General features: G+C 44.0%; 1 protein-coding gene across 10 annotated transcripts in view; it reads right to left on the bottom strand.

The window, feature by feature from the left end:
- The window catches only part of POLA1 (DNA polymerase alpha 1, catalytic subunit), a 348,901-nt gene that overhangs the window by 179,239 nt on the left and 143,849 nt on the right, over positions 1–25,813 (bottom strand). For all 10 annotated transcript variants that reach the window (XM_039494489.1, XM_039494508.1, XM_039494498.1 and 7 more), the window contains exons 28-32: positions 24,970–25,062; positions 17,858–18,063; positions 15,798–15,930; positions 8,574–8,705; positions 1,360–1,534 (exon numbers count right to left, since the gene is read on the bottom strand). In XM_039494489.1, coding sequence (XP_039350423.1) covers positions 1,360–1,534; positions 8,574–8,705; positions 15,798–15,930; positions 17,858–18,063; positions 24,970–25,062 — 739 coding nt within the window. The remainder of the gene's footprint in view (positions 1–1,359; positions 1,535–8,573; positions 8,706–15,797; positions 15,931–17,857; positions 18,064–24,969; positions 25,063–25,813) is intronic.

Raw genomic sequence — 25,813 nt, 5'->3', positions numbered from 1 at the left:
ATATCATATTTTCTATAAAAGAGCTAGAAAATAAACCCTTTGTTGGAGAAAATTTACAAGTAACTTACTAAACATTGAACTTTTCCTCTGAATAGGGAGCTGTGGAGGTGCCCTTTCTGTGTGGGTTAGGAAAAGTTTTACAGTTTTTTCTGACATCATCTAAAGAAAAAAAGTTCTTCTAAGAAAAGCTCAGGCACCTGCACCGCTCTCAGTGGGAGTGAAAATGGGTGAATCTGTGTGCACCTGCAGCTGTCTCTTTCTTGATTGTTCCACTTGCCTGACACACAAGGAAGGAAGGAGCCATTACTATGGATTACTATAGCCAGGGGTGGCTCCAGGCACCAGCACAACAAGCGCGTGCTTGGGGCGGCAAGCCACGGGGGGGTGGGGGGGGGTGGGGGGAAAAGACGCTCTGCCAGTCACCGCGAGGGCAGCAGGCAGGTTGCCTTCGGCAGCATGCCTACGGAGGGTCCGCTGGTCCCGCGCACCTCCCGCAGACTGCCGCCGAATTCGCAGGACCGGGGACCTCCCGCAGGCAAGCTGCAGAAGGCAGCCTGCCTGCCGTGCTTGGGGTGGCAAAATGCCTAGAGCCGTCCCTGACTATAGCTGCCTGCCTGATATAGCCTAGGAAAAATGTCTTTATTGCCATATTTCTGAAAAGATATACCTTTTCATTGGAGATTAAAGACATTAACAGAGATGCAATTTTCTTTTTTCCCCGGACAGATGCCAAAGAGCACATAGTCTGTAACTGTGTAGTATGTTTTCACAAGTTTTTCTTAAATTGCTAAGAAACAACAGTGCTGACACTTATAAAAACTAAAGGGTGTCAGACAGAGTTAGATTTTACAACCCTTACTCATACAGATGAGCACTTACTCATATGAGTAACTTCACTCAAGTCACTAAGACAACTCATGTGACTAAGCATACAACTAATCCACACTGCTTAACTATCTACTGCTGAAAGCGTGCCTCCCAGCCTGGGTAGACAGACTTATGCTAATTCAAGCAGAGCTAACAAACGCTGCAGCATCATAAGCAGCAATTTCGTTTAGCTGCCCAAACCCAAGCCTGCCCAAAGCCCTGGGTTTGAGTTTGAGTGGCCAGCCAAAGTTGCCATGCGCATAGCAATGCACACACTGTTATTTTTAGAGAGCTAGCATGAGTCTATCTACACCCAGGCTGGGAGATTAATTTCTAGCTGCAGTGTAGATATAGCCTAACTATTCTCTCCCCAACACAGACTGACCTGAAGAACAGATTCCCTAATGTGCTTCTGCTAAGAAATTATGTGCATTAATTCCGCTCACTCTGCCTCTTGATGCTCTCTGGATAAAGTGAGTTTTAGATACTTACCTAACCATGTTGCAATGAGAACAGAGTCAATTCCATCTATGGGCTCACAGATTCGAGCTACTACTGGGTGAATCTGTTGAGACAGATAGTACTGAGTATCAACAGTAAGATTTTCTTGTTTTTGCAGCTGTTCTGGAGCATACGCTCTCTGGCTGGCACTCAGATTTGACCCATCCTAAGAAAGGGGACACACAAAACAAACCAAGAGAAAAAAATCAGTCATATGTGGGTTGGTGTTGAGGTTAGATGTTTCAACATTATAAAACTGTTTTTAAAAAAGGGTGCAGTGGATTCCTTCCTTCAGCTATTTTATTACATATCCAATACAAATTCAAGAAATCTGAAGAAACAGGTTACTTTTATTGCTGGCATTAGCTAGTAAATTCAAGAACATAAATCCAGCTTGTATTATTACAGCTTGTGTGTGCAAATCAGTAATAGTAGACAGAGTAAACAGTCCCATCTGTCAATTCAGAAATACACAATGAAAATATACTGTTACCATCAGCCCAGTTAAAAGTATGCAGAGGGCAAACATTTTGGGATCACCTTATATTAAATCAGCACTATCACATTACAGTAATCGTTAGAGCAGCTTCCTAAGCGTTGTGGTGGATTCTCCATCACTGGTAATTTTTTTTTTATCCAGATTGGATTATTTTTCTAAAAGATATGCTCATGTTCAAACAGGAAGTAATTCATGGCCTGTGTTACACAAGAGGTCAGATTAGATGATCATAGTGGTCCCTTCTGGCCTTATAATCAAATAATCTATTGTAACAAGCAGATACCAAATCACAGCCTTACATTAATGTACTAAAATAATCAGTGGTGCATCAGCAAGGAACAGACAAAACACTAAGTTGTAAATGAAGTTTTTTTGAGACTTGTGCTCTCTCTGTATTACAATAACCTCCCTCCTTCTCCTCTGCTTTGGCTCATGACTGGATTCGCAGTAAAGAAAGAACTGAAGAGATGGCCGGTCTGCCCCACTCCTTATGCCTTCAGTGCAGAGTATGAGGAGATCAGGAATACAGGCGTGGACCAATGGACACTTAATTGCAAAAATTCTCCAGTCTCAGGCTCATGGAGTGCATGAATATCCACAGAGAGGGACCACACTTCTTGAAGAACTTCAGTCACAATAAGGTATATAACTTCCCCTTCCCACTCAGACTCATGCAGGGAGGAAAGTTGTCTGACTGATAAGGACAAGAAAAGCCTGCTAGCAGCAAATATCTCCAGTGGCCAGTGATGGGACACTAGACGGGGAGAGCTCTGAGTTACTATAGAGAATGCTGTCCCATGTTTCTGGCTGGTGGGTCTTGCCCACATGCTCAGGGTTTAACTGATTTGCCATATTTGGGGTCAGAAAGGATTTTTTTTCCCCCTGGTCAGATTGGCAGAGACTCTCTGAGAGTTTTTCAACTTCCTCTGCAGCATGGGACACAAGTCACTTGCAGCTTTAAAGCAGTGTAAATGGTGAATTCTTTGTAACTTGAAGTCTTTAAACCATGATTTGAGGACTTCAGTAACTCAGCCAGAGGTTAGGGGTCTATTACAGGAGTGGTTGGGTGAGGTTCTGTGGCCTGCAATGTGCACGAGGTCAGACTAGATTATCATGATGGTCCCTTCTGACCTTGAAGTCTATGAATCAGAATGGAAGGAGGAATTAAGAGAGCAAGACTGAATCTATTTTGCTAAGAAGTTTATGCTAGGTTCTACATAGACAGGAATAAAAATGGGTTGATGGAGAAGAAACTGTCAGACACCAACACAGAGACAAGTAACACCACAGAGAGTGTGAGCAACCCAAAAGGGCTGAGCAACTTAAGAAACTCTTTGCAATCCTTCTAGTCAAGAGCACCATTCTGGAGTTCCAGAGAACACAATGAGCCTTTCGAAAACAGAGGCTGAAACAAGTTGGAATGAGAGGTTGAAAATGGGGCTGGTGGGAGGGTAGAGAAAAATCTTGAGTTCCAAGAAAAAAATGTTCCAGGAAATACAGCATGCATTAAACCTGTAGAATACCACTTGCAGGTCACGTGAACACTATGGAAAAAAAGTGTATTTTTCACACACATAAGCTAATGTATGCGAAAACCTAAGGGTGAGGGTAAGTAGTGTGGGTTGATCTCTTTCTATTATTCAGTAACACCTGTTCTACTGCCATAGACCAGGATTCTAACCCCGTAAACCATCGAGGAGCCATGCCCCAAGGCAGACAGCCACTATGTTGGGATGAAGCACACAACTCTCATCCTGTGAAAGGAGATAAGGAATGGTCAGGAACATGAACAGCAGTTGGACACAGAAGTGAAGCAGATAAGGATACCAAGCTGGTCTCGGTCAGGTCAACACTATAACGATAAAACTGACTTTGTTTTGTCTGATCTTGTTCATTACCCTTGGTATCAGTGGCATTGGAGGAAATGCATAGAACAGACCCCTCTTCCAAGATAGAAGAAAGAGTGGTGGTCCAGACCCCTCTTGATCAGAAAACAGGAAACTTCCTGTTCCTGGAGATGGCAAAGAGATCACATCTAGCAATCCCCATCTTTGGAATATGCTGTGGAGAACGTGGGTGTCTAGCTCCCATTTGTAATCCTGTGAGAAGTGTCTGCTGAGAACATCAGCTGCAGTGTGCTGAATACCTGGGAGGTAGACTGCTGAAATTTGGATCTGATGAACCATGCACCAATTTCATAGTTTCATGGCTTCAGCACACAGGAATTATGGATATAGAACAGGCAGGATCTGTTGTCTGTCATGACCCTGATTGATTTGCCCCTGACGAGGGGTAGGAAATGAAAGCAAGTGTTCCTGACAATCCTGAGCTCCAACACATTAGTGTGAAGACTGGTTTCTTGAGTTGTCCGTCTCCCCTAGTCGTGAAGATATTGAGGTGGGCTCCCCATCCCAACAGCAATGCATCTCTGTTGTTAAAGTCACTGATGGGGCTGGGTGACAAAAAAGAATGTTTGAACTGACACTGAGTTGACCCTTCCACCAGTTTAAGGAGCTCCTCACTTGTAGAGGAACTGTCATCTTCTGTCTAAGGTCTCTAACCAGAGAGTAGATCTTTCTGAGCCAACTCTGGAAGCAGCAGAGACATAACCTTGCATGAACTGAAAACAGTTCCTTAGTGTGATTCCTGAGGCATGTTGCACATATGCTAAGAAGGGCTCCCCGGAACTTTCTGTACCAGATCCGATAAGGTTACGAATCTGTCTAAGGCAAGGTACACTAAGGCTATTAATGAGTCCAATATGCCCCTATGAACTATATCCCCTCTACAAGAATGCGGACTTTTTAAACATTCAGCTGCAGACCTAAGTCCTGGAACAGACCAAAGTCTGGGTGGTTTGAAGATGGCTGGGTGGTCACGGAGAGCAGATGGCAGTCCTTTTTCTTTGAAATCTGTCTCTCTTTCTGGGGGATTCAGTGGATCTATGGAACCAAGAAAACTGAGCAGGAAACAATCTCTGGGCAGTCTGTGACCCACTAGACCTTTTTTTGATAAAGTTATTTTGTTGATAAATGCAAAGTAAAGCACATGGGAAAACATAATCCCAACTACACACATAAAATGATGGGGTCTAAATTAGCTGTTACCATTCAAGAAAGATCTTGGAGTCATTGTGGATAGTTCTCTGAAAACATCCACTCAATATGCAGCGGCGGTCAAAAAAGCAAACAGAATATTGGGAATCATTAAGAAAGGGATAGATAATAAGATGGAAAATATCATATTGCCTCTATATAAATCCATGATATGCCCACATCTTGAATACCGCATGCAGATGTGGTCACCCCATCTCAAAAAAAGATATATTGGAACTAGAAGGGTTCAGAGAAGAGCAACAAAAATTGTTAGTGGTATGGAATGGCTTCCATATGAAGAGAGACTAATAAGACTGGGACTTTTCAGCTCTGAAAAGAGATAACTAAGGGGGGATATGATTGAGGTCTATAAAATCATGACTGGTATAAAGAAAGTCAACAAGGAAGTGCTATTTACTCCTCATAACACAAGAACTAGGGATCACCAAATGAAATTAATAGGCAACAGGTTTAAAACAAACAAAAGGAAGTATTTCTACGCACAGTCAACCTGTGGAACTGTTCGCCAGAGGATGTCGTGAAGGCCAACACTATAACAGGGTTCAAAACAGAACTAGATAAGTTCATGGAGAGTAAGTCCATCAATGGCTATTAGCCACGATGGGCAGGGATGGTGTCCCTAGCCTCTGTTTGCCAGAAGCTGGGGAATGAGCAACAGAGGATGGATCACTTGATGATTAGCTGTTCTGTTCATTCCCTCTGGGGCACTTGGCATTGACCACTGTCAGCAGACAGGATACTGAACTAGATGGACCTTTGGTCTGACCCAGTATGCCCATTCTTATGTTCTTATTTGTAGGTGTATGTATGCCCATGGATCATAATGTAGTTCTAGAGTAAAAAAGAACTCATATGCGGTTTCTGAGAAGAATTCACAACTATCTAAGGGGAAGTCCTCCACTGTGTTCTGTATGTCTCAAGGAAGTCCCGAGATATAGAGCCACGATGCCCTGCACATAACCAGTGCCATAGAGATGAACCTGGCAGCAGCACCAACAGCATCTAAGGATGCTTGAAGAGCAGTTCTGGCCACCAATTGGCCCTCTTGAGATGGTGGACTGGAATTGCTCCCCATGTTCTTGTGGCAAATGGTCAATAAAAGCTATGAATCAGTTATAATTTGTAAAGTTATATTTGGCCATGACCACTTGATAATTCACAATCTTAAACTGTCAAGCTGCTGACGAACAGGACCTTTGCCCAAAGAGACCGAGCCTTTTCTGGTTCTTGTCATATGGGGTAGACTTAGAGAAGCACTGCCTACTTGACTCATTTACCACACCCACCACCAGGGAGCCAGGTGGACGATGGGAGAACAAAAAGTCAGAATCCTTAGAGGGAACAGCGGGTGGTGGGGGGACGGGACTCCTAGTTGCAAGTCCCTGCCAGGCTGGGAATGGACAGGACTTGTCCTTTCCTTGCCTCGCATCTCTCAAGGGGGAGAGGGGAGATCAGGCCCACCTCTGAGAGCCTCCCCCTGATAAACGAAGCTCCAGTGCTGGCAGCAGCCCCGAAGGTTCCTGCAGTTGGAAGAGGTCCGGGGACATGGGTCCGATCTCCCCCTGCTGCTAGGAGCCCCCAGCCAGAAAAGGGACCACCATGGTTAAAACATCTTGAAATTTCAGATGTAAACATCTGAAAACATGAAACTGACCATTTTAAAATCCTCTGGCCATGAAACTGATCAAAATGGACTGTGAATTTTGTAGGTCTCTAAGAATAATAATAATATTTATTCCTTTCTAGATGTAAGTGATAGGACTGCCTTTTCTGCACTGACAGAAGCGTTTAGTAAATATTCTTGTTCTGTATTTGGGGAAAAAGCCAGATGTATTTATATCATGATGATGATGATACAATACTTTCCATTCCAGTAGTAACTCAGGAGGATGTTAAACAGCAGCTACTTTTTAAATCAGCAAGTCTGGATAATTTGCATCCAAGAGTGTTTAAAAAAAAAAAAAAAAAAAGAGCTGGTCCAGGAGTTCTCTAGAGGCTTAATTTTGATTTTCAGTAAGTCTTTAACACTGGAGAAATTCCAGAGGACTGGAAGAAAGTGAATGTCATGTCAATAGTTAAAAAGGGAAAGCTGGATGACAAAGGTAATTATAGGCCTGTCAGCCTGACTTTGATCCCAGGCAAAACAATAGAAGGGCTGATTTGGGACTCAAATAGAAAATTAAAAAAGGGTAATATAATTAATGCCAATCAACATGGGTTTACAGAAAATATATCCGGTTTAACTTGATATCTTTTTGGATGAGATTACAGTTTTGGTTGATATTGTTAAGGTAATAGTGTTAATGTAATATACTTAGAGTTTGGTAAGGCATTTGGACTTGGTACCATATGACATTTTGATTAAGAAACTAAAATGATACAGAAATCAACAATGGTACACATTAAATGGATAAAAAACTTGTTAATGGATAGGTCTTCAAATGTAATTGTAAATGGGAAACCACCATCACGCAAATACATTTCTTGTGGGGTCCTGAGGAATGGCTCTTGGCCCTATGCTGTTTAACATTTTTTTTTAAAATGACATAAAACCATCACTGAAAGTCTGCAGATCACACAAAGATTGGGGTAGTAGTAAATAATGAAGAGGACAGCTCACTGATATAGAGTGCGCTGGATCGTCTGGTAAATTGGGAACATGAAAAGAATATGTATTTCAATATGGCTAACTGTAAAGTCAGATATAGGAGCCTAGAATGCAGATCATACTCACAGGATGTGGGACTATTCTGGGAAGCAGTGACTCCGAAAAAGATGTAGAGTCATGGTGAGTACTCACATGACTGTAAACTCCCACTTAAACACGCTAGCCAAAAAGGCTAATGTGATCTTTGGATATATAAACAGTGGAATATCAAGGGTTATTTTAATCTCTGAATTTGTCACTGTTGCTACCGCTACTGAAAACTATATCCAGTTCTGGTGTCTACACTTCAAGATATTGAAAAACTGGAGAGGGTTCAGAGGAGAGCCAGAAGAATGATTAAAAGACTGGACAACATGCCTTATAATGATACATTCAAGCAGCTTAATCTATTTAGTTCACTAAAGAGAAGTTATGGCATGACTTGATGACAGTTTTATAAGTCCCTACATGGAGAATAGAAATTTCATAAGAGGACTCTTCAGTAGAAAAATGTATGACAAGATCCAATGGCTGGAAGCTGAAGTTATACAAATTTAGTCTAGAAAGATGGTGTACATTTTGAACAGTGCAGGTAATAAACCATTGGAATAACTCATCTAGGGTTGTGGTAGATTCTCCATCATTGTAAATTTTTAAATCCAGATTGAATGTTTTTCTAATAGACTAATCTGGTTCCAACAGGTATTAATTCAGGGAAGGCTTATGGCCTGTGTTATGCAAGAGGTGAGACTAGCTGATCAATGGTCTCTTCTGGACTTTATAGTACATGAATCTATGTCAAATTTAGGGCATATGTTACTTAATAACGTTCTTTAAAAATACAGAATAAAGACATTCAAGGGTTTGAGGGATTTTTGTTTTGTTTTATTTTCTCCCAAAAACTCCTGAATAGTATCTAGCCATAACCAAGATTTTTTTTTACCTGACAGATCACATACGAGACAGTATCTCCTGCTTTCACTTTTCGGCCTCCTTGAGAGTTTATCCACATGGCAACATGCACATGTGGCAAGCTTTTTTTGTCAGGATAATCCTGAGGATCCTTTGTCAATGCCTAAGAGATCAAAGGGGAAAACAGGTAGGTATCTTTAAGAATAATGCAAATTAAATGCTGGACAAATTACTGCAGTAAAAAACAAAGAAGATTATATAATAGCTGTCTTCATCATCCCTCTACTGTTCACCAGAAAACAATTTTGAAATATGACATTAATATAAAGCATAACATTATTATAAACCTATCTTTTCAGACATTCAGATTTCTTATCAGTCTTTCATGCTCCCTAATTAACATTATTGCAAGAGCAACCTGGAATTTTATACATTAACTTTCTGAAAAGCTAAACACAATAAGAACCCTAATTGGAACCCTAATAAAAGTTCAAACAAGCACAAAGACAGCCAGAATAGTTAAAAATTAGATTTAATCAAAGTATGAAATATTATTCATAGTGCAAGAATGCAGTGAAAGATTTTTTTTTTTTCAGTTTTGAAAATTCTAAATATGTCTAGCACATTTATATTTATTTAACAAACTTTGCAACAGAAGTAGTGAAGCAGACCAGGGTTTCAATATTTCTATGGATAAGACTACTAGAATTTTACAATAAATCATTTTTCCTCTATATTCCATAATTACTTCACATGAAGATAAAGATTTGGAAAAAAAACAAAACATCCCCTTCACTACACCTACAACTTCATCAACATAACTTTTAAACTAATATTTAGGTCTAAATATTTCAAAGGCAATAAAACACTGGAGTGTGTAGGACTTAAAAATGATTACCTACTTTTTGGTAACTGTTGTTCTTTGAGATGTGCTGCTTATGTCTATTCCATTCTAGGTGTGCGTGCTCCTACATGAGCGGTCATCATAAATTTCTGCCTGAGAGGTATCCATAGGGTCGGCTGTGGCGCCCGCTTGAGTGCCGTGCTCGTGCATTGGTATATCTGGAGCCACCGGCCCTGCGCCCTCGCAGTTCCTTCTTGTGGGCAACTCCGACAGGAGGGTGGGTAATGGAATGGACATGAGCAACATATCTTGAAGAACAACCGTTACAAAAAGGCAGGTAACCATTTTTTCTTCTTCGAGTGCTTGCTCACGTCGATTCTATTCTAGGTGACTCCCAAGCAGTGTCAGTGGAGATGGGCCCAGAGTTCAAAGTCTTGCAGTGTGCAGCATTGCCCTGCCGAAACCAACATCATCCCAGGCCTGCAGGGTAAGTGCATAATGGGACGTAAACGTGTGGACAGATGACCAGGTAGCAGCTCTACAGATCTCTTGGATCGGCACCTGAGCCAGGAAGGCTGCTGATGATGCTTGTGCTCTAGTTGAGTGTGCCTTGACTAGTGCTGGTGGAGGCATTTTTGCCAGCTCATAGTGGTAGCAGATGCAGGCGATGATCCAGGACCAAATCCTTTGAGCAGACACTAGGTGACCTTTCATCCTGTCTGCCACTGCAACAAACAGCTGCATTGACTTGCAAAATGGCTTTGTCCTGTGGATGTACAAGGCCAGTGCCCTCCTGACATTCCTCTTCCAATTTATGAGGTTTCGGGAAGAAGACCGGTAAGTATGTGTCCTGGCTGGTATGAAACTGGGAAACTACGTTGGGCAGGAACACCGGGTGAGGACGCAGTTGGACCTTATCCTTGTAGAATACCGTATAGGGAAGTTCTGAAGAAGATCTCAGATACCCTGCGGGCAGATGTTACCGCAAACAGGAATGAAACCTTCCACGAAAGAAGGAGAAGAGAGGAGGAAGCCAGAGGTTCAAAGGAAGGCCCTACGAGCCCTGACAGCACGAGATTCAAGTCCCAGGGGCAGACAAGGTCCCGTATGTGAGGGTAGAGATGCTCCAGACCTTTCAAACACCAGGCCGTCATGTCGTGAGTGAAGGCCGAAATGCCTTGGAATGGAGGGTGGAAAGCTGAAATAGTGGCCAGGTGGACCTTGATCGATGGCAGGGACAAGACCAGGAGCTTGAGGTGCAGAAGATAATCCAGGGTCACCTGCAGTGAGGCCTGCTCGGCCTGGATACATCGTTCCAAAGCCCAGTGTGTGAACCTTTTCTACTTGGCCAGGTAAATCGCTCTGGTGGAGGGCTCTCTCCTACCCAACAAGACCTGTTGATCCTGGGCCAAGCATTCCTGCTCTTCCATGCAGTAACTATGCTGTCAAATGCAACGTCGCCAGATTTGGGTGCAGAAGACTGCCGTGATTCTGGGACAGCAGGTCTGGCCAGAGACATAGCTGCAGCAGGGCAGCTACCAAATGGTCCAGCAGCGTGCCGAACCAGTGTTGTTGAGGCCACTCGGGGGCTATCAAGATAACCTTCGCCTTGTCGTGTTTGATCTTCACGAGGATTCTGTGGAGCAATGGCACTGGTGGGAAGGCATACATGAGGGCCCCTGATCACGGGAGCTGGAAAGCACCTGATGGGGAACGCTTTCCATCCCCTGAGTGAACAGAACACGTGGCATTTCCTCTTCTGACAGGACATGAACAAGTCCACCTGCGGAGTCCCCCACTTTCGGAAGATCATACTGACCACCTCCGGATGGAGAGACCACTTGTAGCGAGATGAGAAGGTCCTGCTGAGGCGATCTGCAAACACATTACTGGTCCCGGGCAGATACATGGCTACTAGATTAATGGTCTCCTGCACACAAAAATCCTAAAGGCGGAGAGCTTCTTGGCAAAGAGCCGACGACCTGGCTCCGCCCTGCCCGTTGACGTAAAAATTGCAGTGGTATTGTCCATGAGGACCTGCACCACCTTGCCCCTCAGGTGGGGCAAGAAAGCCTGGCAGACCAGGTGAACCGCTTTGAGATCCCTGATGTTGATATGGAGGGCCAAATCATCTCACAGCCAGCGGCCTTGCATGCTGAGCTCGCACACATGGGCTCCCCAGCCCAGGTCCCATGCATCGGAGACCAGGGTCAGCAATGGGGACGGGGCTGCAAAGCAAACTCCCTGTAACACCAATCGGGGGTTCATCCAGGGACAACAGGATGTGATCCGGCACCCTGACCACCTGGTCTAGGTCATGCCTGTTGGGGATGTAAACCAATGCCAGCCATGCTTGCAGAGACCGGAGATGGAGCCAGGCATGACTGACTACATATGTATAGGAGACCATGTGGCCCAACAACCGCAAGGAACTGTGAGCCATGGTGAGCAGGTGGTTCTTCACATGGGAGATCAGGTCCAACATGGCCTGAAAACGCGCCTCCGGAAGGAAGGCTCTGGGTAACGTTAAGTAGAGAACTGCACCAACAAACTATTTATTGGGCTGGATTTAAGGTGGATTTTTTTCTCGTTTATCAACAAGCCCAGGAATGCACCAGATCGAGGTTTCTCTGTACTTGTTCCCGAGATCTGCCCTTGATGAGCCGATTTGAGATACGGGAAGACCTGGACCCTGTGATGTCTCAGGTAAGCAGCCACTGGTGCCATAGATTTTGTGAAGACCCTTAGGGCTGATGAGAGGCCAAAGGCGAGTGTTGTGAATTTGAAATGACGTCCGCCCACCATGAAACGGAGGAAACATCTGTGACCTCAGAATATGGAAATAAACGTTCTTCAAGTCAAGGGTGGTGTACCAGTCTCCCGGATCCAGGGAGGAGATGATGGAGGCCAGGGAGACCAGGCAAAACTTCAACGTCTTGAGAGACTTACCGAGGCGTCACAGATTCAGAATAGATCTGAGGCCCCCTTTTGCTTATGGGATCAGAAAATAACCAGAGTAGAACCCCTTTCCTGTCATGTCCCGAGGAACCCCCTCCACCGCCCCCAGGTGCAGCAGGTTTGTGACTTCTTGAATGAGGAGTTGCTCGTGAGAAGAGTCCTTGAAGAGGGACAGGAAAGAGAGTGTATGTGGGAAAGCAGGGCGGCCGAAAACTGCAGGGAGTAGCCTTGTGCGCTGGTCATTGGCCGTGCAGTCAAGGTGGCGTCGACGATTTTGATGCAGCCTCAGGTGTCCAATAGCACCGGTGGAGTCTGGGCAAGGGGCTGAACTGCCCTTATGTGATGGAGGAATCCCCTTCTGATGACCACGGTGGGGCTATCGACGCCTAAGTCTGCCTGCTGACCATTGCCACTGGAGACCAGTGCTCGGAGTGAGAAGATCGGTGCCAGTATCGAGGAGACTGCTGCTGGTGCTGGGGGACCAGAGACATGATGGGGAGCGCTCCCACTGGGCAGGTGACTGAGATCTGAACTGGGAGGAAGACTGGTGGGATGGTGAACGGTGCTGGTAGTACATAGACCAGCACCTCCCTCTAGGCGATCCACACTGAGACAGCAGGGACCACGACTGCAGTGCCGGTGACCCAGGTTGAGCTCCAGAGGATCTGGACTGCGATTCTGGGGATTTGTGGCATGGAAATGGAAAGCGCTGTCTTGGCTCCGGGGATCAGCAATGCTCCACTGCCCCCTGAGGGGTCTCAATGGCTGGCTTGTCCTCATGGGGAGCCTTTGCCGTTTCCTGTTGCATGTGCTGTGTCGGCAGCATGGGCGGAGGACTCTGCTCTCTTGGTGCCAGCAGCGCTTGGGAAGGCATCGGTGTCATCAGGGGATTGGGTCTCATACCACTCCTGGGAGTTGGTGGTGGACCTTTTAAGAGCCTAAGGGCCCTGGCTGGGGAGGCATGCACACATGGCTTCAGTGCGGCCAGGCAGCCTGAACTGGGTCCCTTGCCTGATGACCCATGGCCCTTCTTGCCTAGAGCCGGGGAGCCATGCTTCCTAGTTTTCTTTTTTGGGCACCGGCGACGGGGATTGGTGCCAGGCAGAGCCCGGTGCTGAGGGTGCACTGCACATTGAGGCCAACGTACTAGGCGAATCTTGGCAGGACGGCTCAGAAGACGGGCAAAGGACAGATTCCATTAGGAGAGCCCACAAACGAATATCCTGCTCCTTTTGAGTCCTGGTCTGAAAGTTTTTACAAAATATGGCACTTGTCCTTCACGTGTGATTCCCCCAAGTACTTGAGGCAGCTGCTATGGGGGTCACTTACAGGCATAGGCCTGTTGCAGTCCATGCAGAGCTTAAACCAGGGAGACCAGGGCATGCCCCGCCTGGGGCGAAGTCCCCACTGGGACTATAACTTCTAACTACACTTAACACTAAACTGCTATAAACAAACTATTTACATGGCCCTAAGACTCAAAGTCAGTAGAAACAAAACCGCTATCCCTTGCAATGCAAGGAAAGGCACTCTGACTAACCACCACAGGCGATGATAAGGAACTGAGAGGGCGTAGGGCCAGTGGCACCTGATATACCAACACATGAGCGCGGCACTCAAGGGCGGGGGCATTGCCGATCATACGGATACTGCTAAGGCAAAAATCTCTGACGACCGAGCACATGGGTGCGCACACACCTAGAATGGAATCGACATGAGCAAGCACTCGAAGAAGAATGGCAGATCTCTCCAATGGCATTCATTTTTAACAGAAATCTGGTTTGAAATGGTTGTAGTCATACTGGTCCTCAAGAAGAGACAGACGAGGTAATAAAGGAACAGCTGTCAATGAACCACAAAACAGCTGACTCCACAAGCGCTGACATGAAAGTGTGTGATTTTCATTACTACTTTGTTTATATTTTCTTGAGGACCAGAGAGTTGCCCAGCAGAGATGGGGCACTATTATATTGTGACAAAGCTGGGACAGGAGAGACTTTTCATAAGCCTCCAATGGAAGAAAGCTTTATTAACAAAGAAAGAAAAAAAGTTTTATTTGTGGTTCCCAAAAAGGAAGGGAGGAAAAGAACACGCTCTGCAGCACTCCTGCCAGCTAAGGCAGAACATTCTGGCTCATATTCATAGGCAAGTCCTAGAAGAGGCATCAGAATTAATTTCAGCTCCAGTCTCTGTGCCTTAGAGAGGGAGAACCCAACAACTTGTACTGGACTTCTGGACATACTCTATAGTGAAAATAACTTTTTGATTCTTTTCCATTGTACTCTTCAGTTTATGTTCCACGTTTAAAATAATTAAAGTAATGGCCTGGGAGACAATGTTCTCAGAATGTACTTTCTTTGCCACAGCTATTACTCTGTTCTTGGAGCACGGCCTCACAGACCAAAAAACCAAAACAAAAACAAATCAGATTTTAGACTCTGAAGAGGTGAGAGAGAGACGCTAGGATCCTCATTCAGCAAGGTACTTCAGCACATGCCTAACTTTAAACACAAATAGTCCCATTGCCTTTCTTACTCAGATTGTAAGCAATTTGGGGCTGGTACCATCTTTTTGTTGGGTGTTTGTACAGCACCTAGCACAGTGGGGTCCTGGTCCATGGCTGAGGCGCCTAGGGAATATCACAATAGAAATTATAACAGGATTACTCAGAGGCTTCAAGTCAGGCATATTGCTTAAGTCCCTTGCTGAATTGGGGCTCAAGTGCTAGCCAGGGAAAATGAAAGGAACAGAAGTGTAAGAGTGAGAAAAAAGAATCAAGTTAAAAATAGAGAGGGAATAGACATTTCTTTTCTGATGTAGCCTAATCAGAGAGGTGGACCAGTATCAATATTTCCAGGAACCATTAAACTTTTCCCAGCACTAGTTCTGGATCACTGGTCAGAAAGACAAACTACAATCCCTGGTAATAATCATATCAAATGCATGAAGAAATCATTAATGACTGTCCATCCCTTGTCTGAGTTGGTGAAACAGCATGTAAACAAGACATATATACTACAGCAGTGCTTCTCAAAGTCGGGCCGGCGCTTGTTCAGGGAAAGCCCCTGGCGGTCTGGGGTGGATTGTTTACCTGCCGCAACCACAGGTTCGGCTGATTGCGGCTCCCACTGGCCATGGTTCGCCACTCCAGGCCAATGGGGGCTGCAGGAAGCGGTCCAGGCCGAGGGATGTGCTGGCCGCCCTTCCTGCAGCCCCCATTGGCCTAGAGCGGCGAACCACGGCCAGTGTGAGCCGCGATCGGCCGAACCTGCGCTCACGGCAGGTAACAATCCAGCCCGGACCGCCAGGGGCTTTCCCTGAACAAGCGCCGGCCCGACTTTGAGAAACACTGTACTACAGCATCTTTAACCACAAAAGTCTTGCAAAATAGTTTTAGGGGTGGGGAAAGAAACCTGGAAATCTTAGCAGTAGCTGATGAGTGATACCATTTACCTTGTTGATTTCAAATTGACTTATTAGGACTCTGCCATTTATCACATTTTCTCCAATTTCTATTAGCCGTCTTTGAATGTTTTCCACAATTGTGTCTCGGGATTGGTCAGAAAGAATCTGACCAATTACATAGCTGTAAAGTAGTAGAAGCAAACAAAACTTTCTTTAAGATACAGAGGGTATCTTAGTATTTAAAAAACACCATAGTAAATATGTGCATCTCTCTCTTTGTTATCTCTAAAAACTACAAACAGACAGAGGACAAAGTTTACTTCAAATTTATTAACACTTTTCCCATAATCTCTCACATGTTTTAATTATTTTATTAGGATACTTCAAATTTCAATTATTTAATCTTGAAACTATTTTAAATGATGGACCCAATGCATTTCTAATGTTCCCCCCCAGTTGTGTTTTTGACATTTACTAATCCACAACAGGTATCCAAAACGAGAGAAAATTTGAATATGAAATCAGCTCACTAACTTCCTGCCTATTTCTGGAAAAATGTATACAGAGGGTCTGCCAGCTGCAGTACTTAGTCACTGAAGAACACTGACAAACATTTGTATTGCTTTAATTACTAATACATTCTTAACTTGGGGAAATTTGTTTCTATTATGATGCATCTTTTCTTAGAAAATACAAGAGTTAAGAATAGTAAGCAAGAGTGTAGTGTATATTTACAGATAAAGAGGCATCAATTTCTGGGTAGATTTGGAGCCATAATGTATTTAAACTAATAGGGGAAGGATAGCTCAGTGGTTTGAGCAACTGGCCTGCTAAACCCAGGGTTGAGAGTTCAATCCTTGAGGGGGCCACTTAGGGATCTGGGGCAAAAATTGGTCCTGCTAGTGAAGGCAGGGGGCTGGACTCAATGACCTTTCGAGGTCCCTTCCAGTTCTAGGAGATTGGTATATCTCCAATTATTACCTTTTAATGCTGCATATAGTAAATGCCAATAAATCAAATAATCATTGATACCACATACCATCTTCTTTAATAAAAGGATCTAAATGAATGACAAAAGAGCTCTTCAGGACAGTGACCACATCTTATATTTTGAGCGCTTCTGCGAGCTTAACATTTATTAACAACTCTTTAAAGCTGTAATTTGCTAAGGTTTAGTATCAAACTCCCTACGCCTCCTTCAAAATTCTCAACCTAAGAACCCAAACCAATGATAAAACATGCGAGTATACATACATTTCTCACAATTCCTGAATTCAGGTTTATCGTGCTATATATCTCATTGCTTCAGTGGAAATGCAAATTTAAGATTTACAAGAAAGTGAGACCAACAGACAGTAAAAATAGAGCTTTTTAAGTAAACACACATAATCTGTTACTGTCTTAAAATCTTTCAATATTTTGATAGGCGGTTCTGAGTTTTTAAAAATTAGTTAAAGCACTTTCTGTACTTAACACAGGATTAAGACTCAGAGTTTAAAGACTTGAGTGGGCCACCAGATGATTTAGTCTGACCTCCTATATATATCACAGGCCACCAACACTACCCAGCGCCCACACACCAAACCCAACAACTGAAATTAGGTGATGGCCCTCAAGAGAGTATATCATTATAGACCACAAGAGAAGAATAGAAGGGACCAAAGTGCACCAATACCCAAGGCCACTGCAATGGCAGGGAACTGATTGAGATATACCCAGGTAATCTCAGCAAGTGACCTGCACCCCATGCTGCAGAAGATGATGAAAAAACCCCAAGGTCACTGGCACTGCCAATCTGATTTAAGGAAAAAATCCTTCCTGACCTCACATATGGCAATCACTTAGAACCTGAACACTTGGCTATAAACAATAGCAACATTTTTCCTGTGAGAGGGGAATTAGCAACATCTAGCAGCTCACATGTTATTGAAGATTGCTTGCATCCGAAGAAGTGGGTATTCACCCACGAAAGCTCATGCTGCAAAACATCTGTTAGTCTATAAGGTGCCACAGGATTTTCTTGCTTCTTCTAGCCTCTGATACTTGTCTATTTTTCAAGAGTCATACAGCATGAGATGAAAATAGTCAATATTAAAAGCAAAACTCACTTTCCAGTTTCTTTTGCAAGGTCACACCAGTCTCTTCGGACTATGTCCAATCCTTTCAATTCCTGTTTGGTAACGTATTTCCCATCTCCTGTTGGCTCCACCGTCAGAGCAGCATACTTCTTCTTCTTCAACAGTAGCAGGGACTTGAAGACCCCATCAATATCAATCTCCAATAATTTGTACAGCTTGTTCACTTCACTTTTAATCTGTGATACATTATCATCATTAAACCAAATGCAACATCTCAGTAATTATGAACAAACATTACTTTCAACAATACATGCGTCAGGCTGAAGTTGCATAGCAGTCAGACTATGTTGTGTGCTTATATAGACATATTTTATAGACTGAACAGATGTCTTCAGTATAGTAGTACTTATTAACTACCATTACAGTTAAGGTTATGACATTATTTCCAGCATGGAGCATGTTTTCCAGGGATTTATAATTCAGTGTGATGAGCAGTACAGACCTTCCAGGATTCTAAAAAGGGTCCTCTCATACTTATGGTTCCACCCCAGCCCAGTTTCTAACTCAAAAACAGGCAATGTCTGCCTGAGCAGAGAAAACTTTGAACCCAGAGCAGTACAGCATTGAGGAAGCAAGGGGACGGAAACAGGAGCAGCTGAACCTAATGACTAGGAGCAGATATAAAAAGTTCAGTTCCAGGTAGAAGGTGGCTACTGTGCTATAGCTGCATTCCTGGACAAAGTAGGGGGGGTGTCAAAATAAATATTGTTTGTGAATATCGGGAGGAACTGAGCGAGCAGCCCATGCTTGGTTGTTTTTGTGTGTTTTGCTTTTCTAAATAAATAATAAATAAAATATACTGGGTGCTGGCTATCACAGAATCACCTGAACTCTTCTGGGAAAAGATGAAATACTCCATTTTTCCTATCTCCCACTTTATGTGTAGTTTCTAGAAGTGGGCCCCATCTCACTTGACTACAGAAGTGTGAGTTAAGGCTTGGGTTGCCATCTTTCTGTTGGGCAAAAGATGAAATTTCCCTCTTTTCTCTTATCAACCCTTCAAAGGAAAAAAATAAAATCTAGGAACACACAAATGTGTGTAGCTTAGAAAACAAGCTTGGCTCCTGGTTCCCATGCTGGCTGGTCAGGAGCTTCCCTTCTTTCCTCACATCATTTCTCTTTTCACTTCTTTCACAATGCATCTTTGCATCATTCACTCCCCCCAAAACCTGTTCTGACTTAATTTTCCTTTACTGGTGTCTTGATTCTTCCCCCTTCTCCCACTGAGTGGAAACTCCTCTCTCCTTGTTCAGTCTCACAGAAGTTAGATATGGATGGGAGCTATTTGATCACACCCATGCCAAGATAGGATTATTCCTAGAATTTCTTTCGTAGTTTTCCAGTCTAGTTTTAAATATCTTGAGATTGGTCTTTAACTAACAATTTCCATTGGACTTCAAAAAATTGATAACCGACACAACAAAGAATTAAACACCATGTAAGTAGTAACTGAAAAAAATAAGAAAGGAAAAGTGTATGCTGAAGAGCAAGGACATTTTCCCGATAATGAGATTAACCAGTGTAATCTCTTCTGGGAAGTGGCTGAAGCTAGGCACGCTTAGAAAGAGACTAGTAAATATACAATGCTACACTGGATGAGAAATGGACTAGATAACCTTACACTGACTGTAGGTATTTGTATGGCATGTTGGCTTATATTAAGGTACAGAAAATTGTGGCTGATAATTTTCTTTCTGCTATCAGCATTTCCCACCATTCTGGATATCCACGCTGCTCTCTTCTCTCTGCAGCTCACAGAGGTAGATCAGAATTTTGATGCTGCACAGTCTCCCATGCCCCTTCTGGTTCCACCTGCTGCCAGATGAATGATTCCTAAACTGTAAAACATTAACACATACTCCAGAGATAACAAAATATCTGTGGACACCAGACCAAGGAAGACAGTCATATGGCAACGACTTCACTTAATATCTGATTCTTGACTCATAAGCCATCCAAGGTGGATAGAATTGTGGGAGACAGTGCTGCAGAAAGGAAATCATTGCTAAGAAATTTTCCATTCTGCAGCCCAGCATGTCCCACAACTCTGGACATCTGGAAAGTAAATGAACAGTGAACATATGTAGAGAGGATTATGAAGGGCCCACTTCGGGAAGAGTGGCCTTGCCCTCAAATCTGGCTAACCAGAACGCCTGAAGGAATCTGGCTACCTGTGGATTGTCTGCCCAGGAGGCAGAGGATCCTGCAAATAGCACTGTACTAAAGACAGAAACCTGAAACATAACGATACTGGGCCGAAGGCCTGTCTAGGCCTTCTTGAAGGACGTACAGAATGGCTGTTTTCTGGGATTTGCATTGTGCTCTTGGCACCAGATGTTGAATCCAGATCAGATACAGGAGTACGCTTTTAGTATCTATACTCTCCTAGATGAAAGCAATATCTTATTGACTACGGAGGACAGACTGAGCTTTCTAGCGTTTCCCTCTCAATATCTTGGCTTTTATTGATGCCACTTCAATCAGGATGAAGAAGAGGACCTTCAAAAGGATGTTCACAGAAGCAGGAATGGGTGCTTCAGTTTCAGCTTTATCAGGTTTGAGAACACAGGTCTCCTTGGCCAACAATGAGTTATCACAATTACCATCGTCTGTTCTCATTTTATTTTCTGGACTACCTTCCCCAATACTGGAAATAGTAGATACACAAAGTAGACCCTGAGGCCAACTATGCTATAAGACGTCTATCCCCGTGGATCTGGGTTCTGCCTCCCTTCTGAACAATTTTGGCCTCTTTGCATTTGTATGATTCATGAACAGGTTGGTTGAAGGAAGTCTGAATGATAAGGCAGAAAATCTCCTCATTCAACCACCACTGAGAACTGACGACTCTGCACCTGCTGAGCCAGACAATCTTTTGGTTCAGGTCCCCCTTTGATGTGGATCACTCTGAATGAAAGGAAGTATTGTTCCACCTACCTCATTATTTCTACTGCTTCTACGTGTAGCACTGGACTCCTTGCTCCCCCCTCCCTTGGTTGATTAAATATGCAACTGCAGTCGTACTGTCTGATTGAAGCAGCATGTGGTTCCCTATTAGGGTGGGCTGGCTTGATTGCAGAGCTAGCTTGACTACTCTCAGCTCTAAGATGTTTATGCTGTGACCCTTTTTTTCTCCTCACTCCAGAGGCCATGGTCTGTTTGGGTGTCCAAGTGAGCTCCTCAGCCATCCAGGCTGGCAATGGTTGTGAAAACTCAAGGATCTGGAAATCATAGACTCAAACTTTAACGTCAAAAGGGACCTGCACAATGCAGGCCACAGAATCTCACCCATTCACTCCTGTAACAAACCCCTAACCTATGTCTGAGCTCTTGAAGTCCTCAAATCATGGTTTAAAGACTTAAAGGTGCAGAGAATCCACCAGCAAGTGACCTGTGCCCCACGCTGCAGAGGAAGGCAAAAAACCTCCAGGGCCGCTGCCAATTTGTCCTGGAGGAAAATTCCTTCCTGACCCCAAATATGGCAATCAGCTAAACCCTGAGCATGTGGGCAAGACTCACCAACCAGACACCTAGATGGACAATATTCTGCGGATGAGGTCATAGGCTGACCATCAGCCTAAGGAGTTGAACATGTGTGTCGGAACCCGTATTTCATCTTTCATATGTTCCAGGGAGAGGTCCAACACTTTTAGTATGAAGGCGTGAACACTTCTGATGCATAATTGTGACCACCAAGTGATCCCTACGTATGACACCAAGAGTCCTAGCAGTCAGAGGCATAAAGCTATTGTAGCTTTCCTACACCTCTGGAGCAAGAAAATAAATTCCTGGGTGGAACCAGAGAACTTTTCTTGGCATCAATGTCGAAGCTGTGAGCCTATAGGAGATTCAAAGTCCAAGACTTGCCCCTGTCTGCTGCTGACTGCAATGAAACTCTGATGGAGATGCCATCAAGGAAGGGGTACAAATGAGTTCCTTGTGACCTGACTCTGGCTATTATCATCAATTCCTCTGTAAATGTTTTGGGAGCCAAGGACAGGATGAACAGGAGTGTTTGGTACTAATAAATGTTTGCTCTTGTAGGTGAACTTCAGAAGTCTGCTGTGGCACGGTCTGATGGGTGTATAAAGATACATGTCCACTAGATCTACTGAAGTCAAGAAATGCCCCTGGGGGAGGGATGACACTGTAGAGGCCAGGATCTCCAACTGGAACTTCATTTTCTTCATCCACTTGTTAGACATTTTGACATCAAGAATGGTGCTAATACCCCCTGTATGCTTCTGTACAAGAAGAAGATGGAGTAGAACCCAGAGAACCTTTCGTCTAAGGGAACACTATCACCCCCATTTCTAGAAGATGAGATATTTCATTCTGCATCGGATTGTGTTTTATGAGATTGTTGTAGCTGCATTGGCTGGATGTAAAACAGTTGGAGTGGAGCTCACAGCTCAAGGGAGTATCTTTGGCTATTTCCTTGACCCAGTTGTCTGTGATCAATGAAAACCATTCCTCTAGGAAATGGGAAGTCCTGGCCCCTAGATTCATTTTTGGGCAGAGACCTATGTGATCATCATAAAATGGATTGGGGGGGGCAGCTGAGGTCCCACTGGACTTTCCCGCTAGACCTTAGTTTCATCTGTTGTCCCTTCACTGGTACACCTGTGAGGAAGAGGAGTGAAAGAATCACCTCCCTGTGAAGGCCAGTCTATATCTCTCCTGAGGGTGCTTAGTGGGGAAGGGATTTTGCTGCATTGTCACCCTCCAGCTTTTCTCCAAAAAGAAGAGAGCCTGTAAACTTGGCTGACCACAGAACCTGGTTAGAGTGAGCATCCACCTTCCAGGGTCAGAGACATAGATGGTGCCTTGCTACTGAGCTGGAAGACACAGTTTGGGCTGAGGACTTCATTGCATCCATTAAGGCATCAGCTACAAACGCTGTTGCTAGGATTACTTTCTCTAAAACAACCCTTTGCAATCTTTCAACCAGGAAAGAGAGACTCTTGCAAAACAGTTATCTGCCAGAGACGCACAGAGGGTGGTGAAAGTGGCTTCAAAGCCCTCAGAGTGACTTCCATCTTTCTATCCGCGGGTTCTTTTGGGTAGAACTCCCCTTCTGAGGGAATAACCATACCCCTGGCAAGGAACGCTACAGTGGAGTCAACCTTCAGTATCTCAACAATAGAGCCCTTTGGTTCTTGAATGTTATAGAGCCTGAGGTCACTCTTGTTAATATGCTGCCTGGATCAGGCTTGTTCCATTTATCCTTAATCACTTCCTTGAAGGAGAAGTGAAGCGGTATTGCAGCTTCGGGAGGATTTTTAAGGGAGCAATCTGCTCTGAGGCTTATTGACAGGAGCCTGTCAGGTTTCAGAGCCAGATAACTCACCTTTCTACTGGAGGAGGAGAAGCTCTGCTGCAGCTTTGGTGAGGCCTTTTGCCACTTGCCTTAGGACCAGGGGCCCTCTCGAGAGGTCTGTCTCAGAATCCTCCCCACTGTGTTCCAGTCCCGAAGATGGGAGGGGAAATTTGTTTTTGGAACTCTCCTGGTCAGCTTTGGGAGGTGGAGCTGAATAGAAGCCCTGCTTCTTTTCTACTTGGGAACCATTTTCAAATTGGCGGGGGCGGGGAGGAGAATTTGTGGCCACCTCAAGCCTCCCCAATTCGTTCTGCAGACGCCTCCTGGGATTTACCCCCTCACTTTTGGAGGCTCTCTCTGCTCTGCACTGGGGTTCCTGCTCCATTTTCCCCCACATCAGAATCACAGCTGCCTCAGTAGTACGGTGACCCCACCTGCCTGTCCAACTCTCAGCCCTGGGACCTAACAAAGTCAGGGACAGAAGGCTGAGTCCAGGCTGGGCACAACTCGCCATCTATCAAGCCTAGGAAAGCTGCCTCACATAGAGAACAATGCTTGGATTTGACCCGGCAGAGGAGCCGACAGGGACATGCTGCTGTGGAAGCCCAGGAAAGTTTAATCCCCAAAGGGGTAACCAACCCAGGGAGGAGGAGGAATGCCGAGGAGGGAGAATACTGCTCCCCACTGCCCAAAAAACTGAGCAGAAAAGTTAAAATAGGAGGAGGAGGAAGGGCAGGAGTAAAAGAAATCACCTCCATCTGCTGCTGTGGAGGCAAAGAATCTGGCAGCAAGCAGGAGCAGTGGTAATATAGCCAGACTGTGTGGTGCCAAAATGCTGATCCACCCTCGTGAGTTATAGAAAGAGAAGAGCAGCCCACACGTCCAGAATAGTGGGAGATGCTGTATTGCAGAAAAATAATTACCACATATACCGAACAAACAATGCTTAATTTTAACAGTGTTCTTATGTCCCATTGACATCAATAGATCATAAGTACTTTCCTAAATCAGGATTGTTCTATTGAACTGAGGTAATATCTGCTGCCATATAATGACACAACTAGACCATATACAGCACAGAGCGTCAACCCTAACTTTAAATTTCCAAACAGTCTTAAGAGAGTAGTATATTTTCTTTCGTCTCATGTAGCACAGCAACCAAGAATATATAGAAAATTAATTTCTAAAAAACATTTAAGTGTGTTCAAAATGCTATGCCAAGCCAAAGACTGTGCCACAACTTTGCTTCATAGTGTAAACTTTCTGCCCTACATCAGCTCCTCGTAAAATTCAAGATTCTTACCCTCAACTGTGAGGCTCTATATTATCCTGCCTCCTCCTACAGTTCTTCTCTCAATTTTCTTTGTATCCTTTTCCACTTCCTGCACAGATGCCAGTCCTTTCACCTTATTTCTTCCTTAGCTCCCTTTCTATCATGGCTCCTTCTGCACCAGTCTCCTCATTCTCACCTCATTAGAATCCCCCTCCCCTCTTTCTTCAAATCACCTCTTGAAAATACATGCATTTAGGAAATCCATCTACCCTTTCTTTCATCATAAGCAATGCACAAACCCTTCGTATGCTGAAATTGGTCTCCTATATTTTTGTCTTGCATTTGTATACATTCCAACAGATGACACATTTAGGACACCCAAACCTTTTTTCACTAAATTTATGTGTAGTGTTTCTCTCACACACATTCTTGTAACACCCATGTATGAAGTCTATGAGAAATATTTTTTTTCCTTCAAAATTCCCTTACCTTGTTCCCCAGCTTGAAAACCTCCTCCAGGTTGGTGCTATTTGTATTTATCATAATGGAATCTGTATCTCCATAAATCACTTCAAGGTTCATCTAAATAAAACAAGCAGCTTTAAACAAAAGAATTACAAAACAACCTCTCTTTTACCTTACTTTATCTAGTCTCTGGGTAAGGATAAAAGGGATTTAAAAAACAAGGATAGTGGTAGGGGTCTACTACAGACCACCTAACCAGGAAAAAAAGGTGGGTGAGTCTTTTTATAAACAACTAACAAAATCATCCAAACAAAGCACAGGACTTGGTGGTGATGGGGGACTTCAACTACCCAGATATCCGTTGGGAAAATAACACAGCAGGGCACAGATTATCCAACAAGTTCTTGGAATGTATTGGAGACAACTTTTTATTTCAGAAGTTGGAGAAGGCTACTAAGGGAGAGGCTGTTCTAGATTTGATTTTGACAAATAGGAAGGAACTGATTCAGAATTTGAAAGTGGAAGGCAGCTTAGGTGAAAGTGATCATGAAATGGCAAAGTTCATTATTCTTAGAGATGGTTGGAGGAAAAACAGCACAATAAAGATAATGGATTTCAAGAAGGAAGACTTTCACAAACTCAGGGGTTTAGTAGATAAGATCCCACGGGAAGCAAGTCAAAGGGAAAAAACAGCTTAAGAGAGTTTGCAGTTTTTCAAAAACACATTATTAAGGGCACAAGGGCAAGCTATCCCACTGCATACAAAATATAGGAAGTAAGACAAAATGCCATGCTGGCTTATTCAGGATATCGTCAGTGATATCAAACTCAAAAAGCTGCTACCAAAAGTGGAAACTAGGTGAAATTA

This window comes from Mauremys reevesii, linkage group 1 (assembly GCF_016161935.1).
Source record: "Mauremys reevesii isolate NIE-2019 linkage group 1, ASM1616193v1, whole genome shotgun sequence".
Classification (NCBI taxonomy): domain Eukaryota; kingdom Metazoa; phylum Chordata; order Testudines; family Geoemydidae; genus Mauremys; species Mauremys reevesii.
The sequence above is the reverse complement of the archived record's forward strand: the minus strand, read 5'-3'. Positions and strand labels throughout refer to the sequence as shown.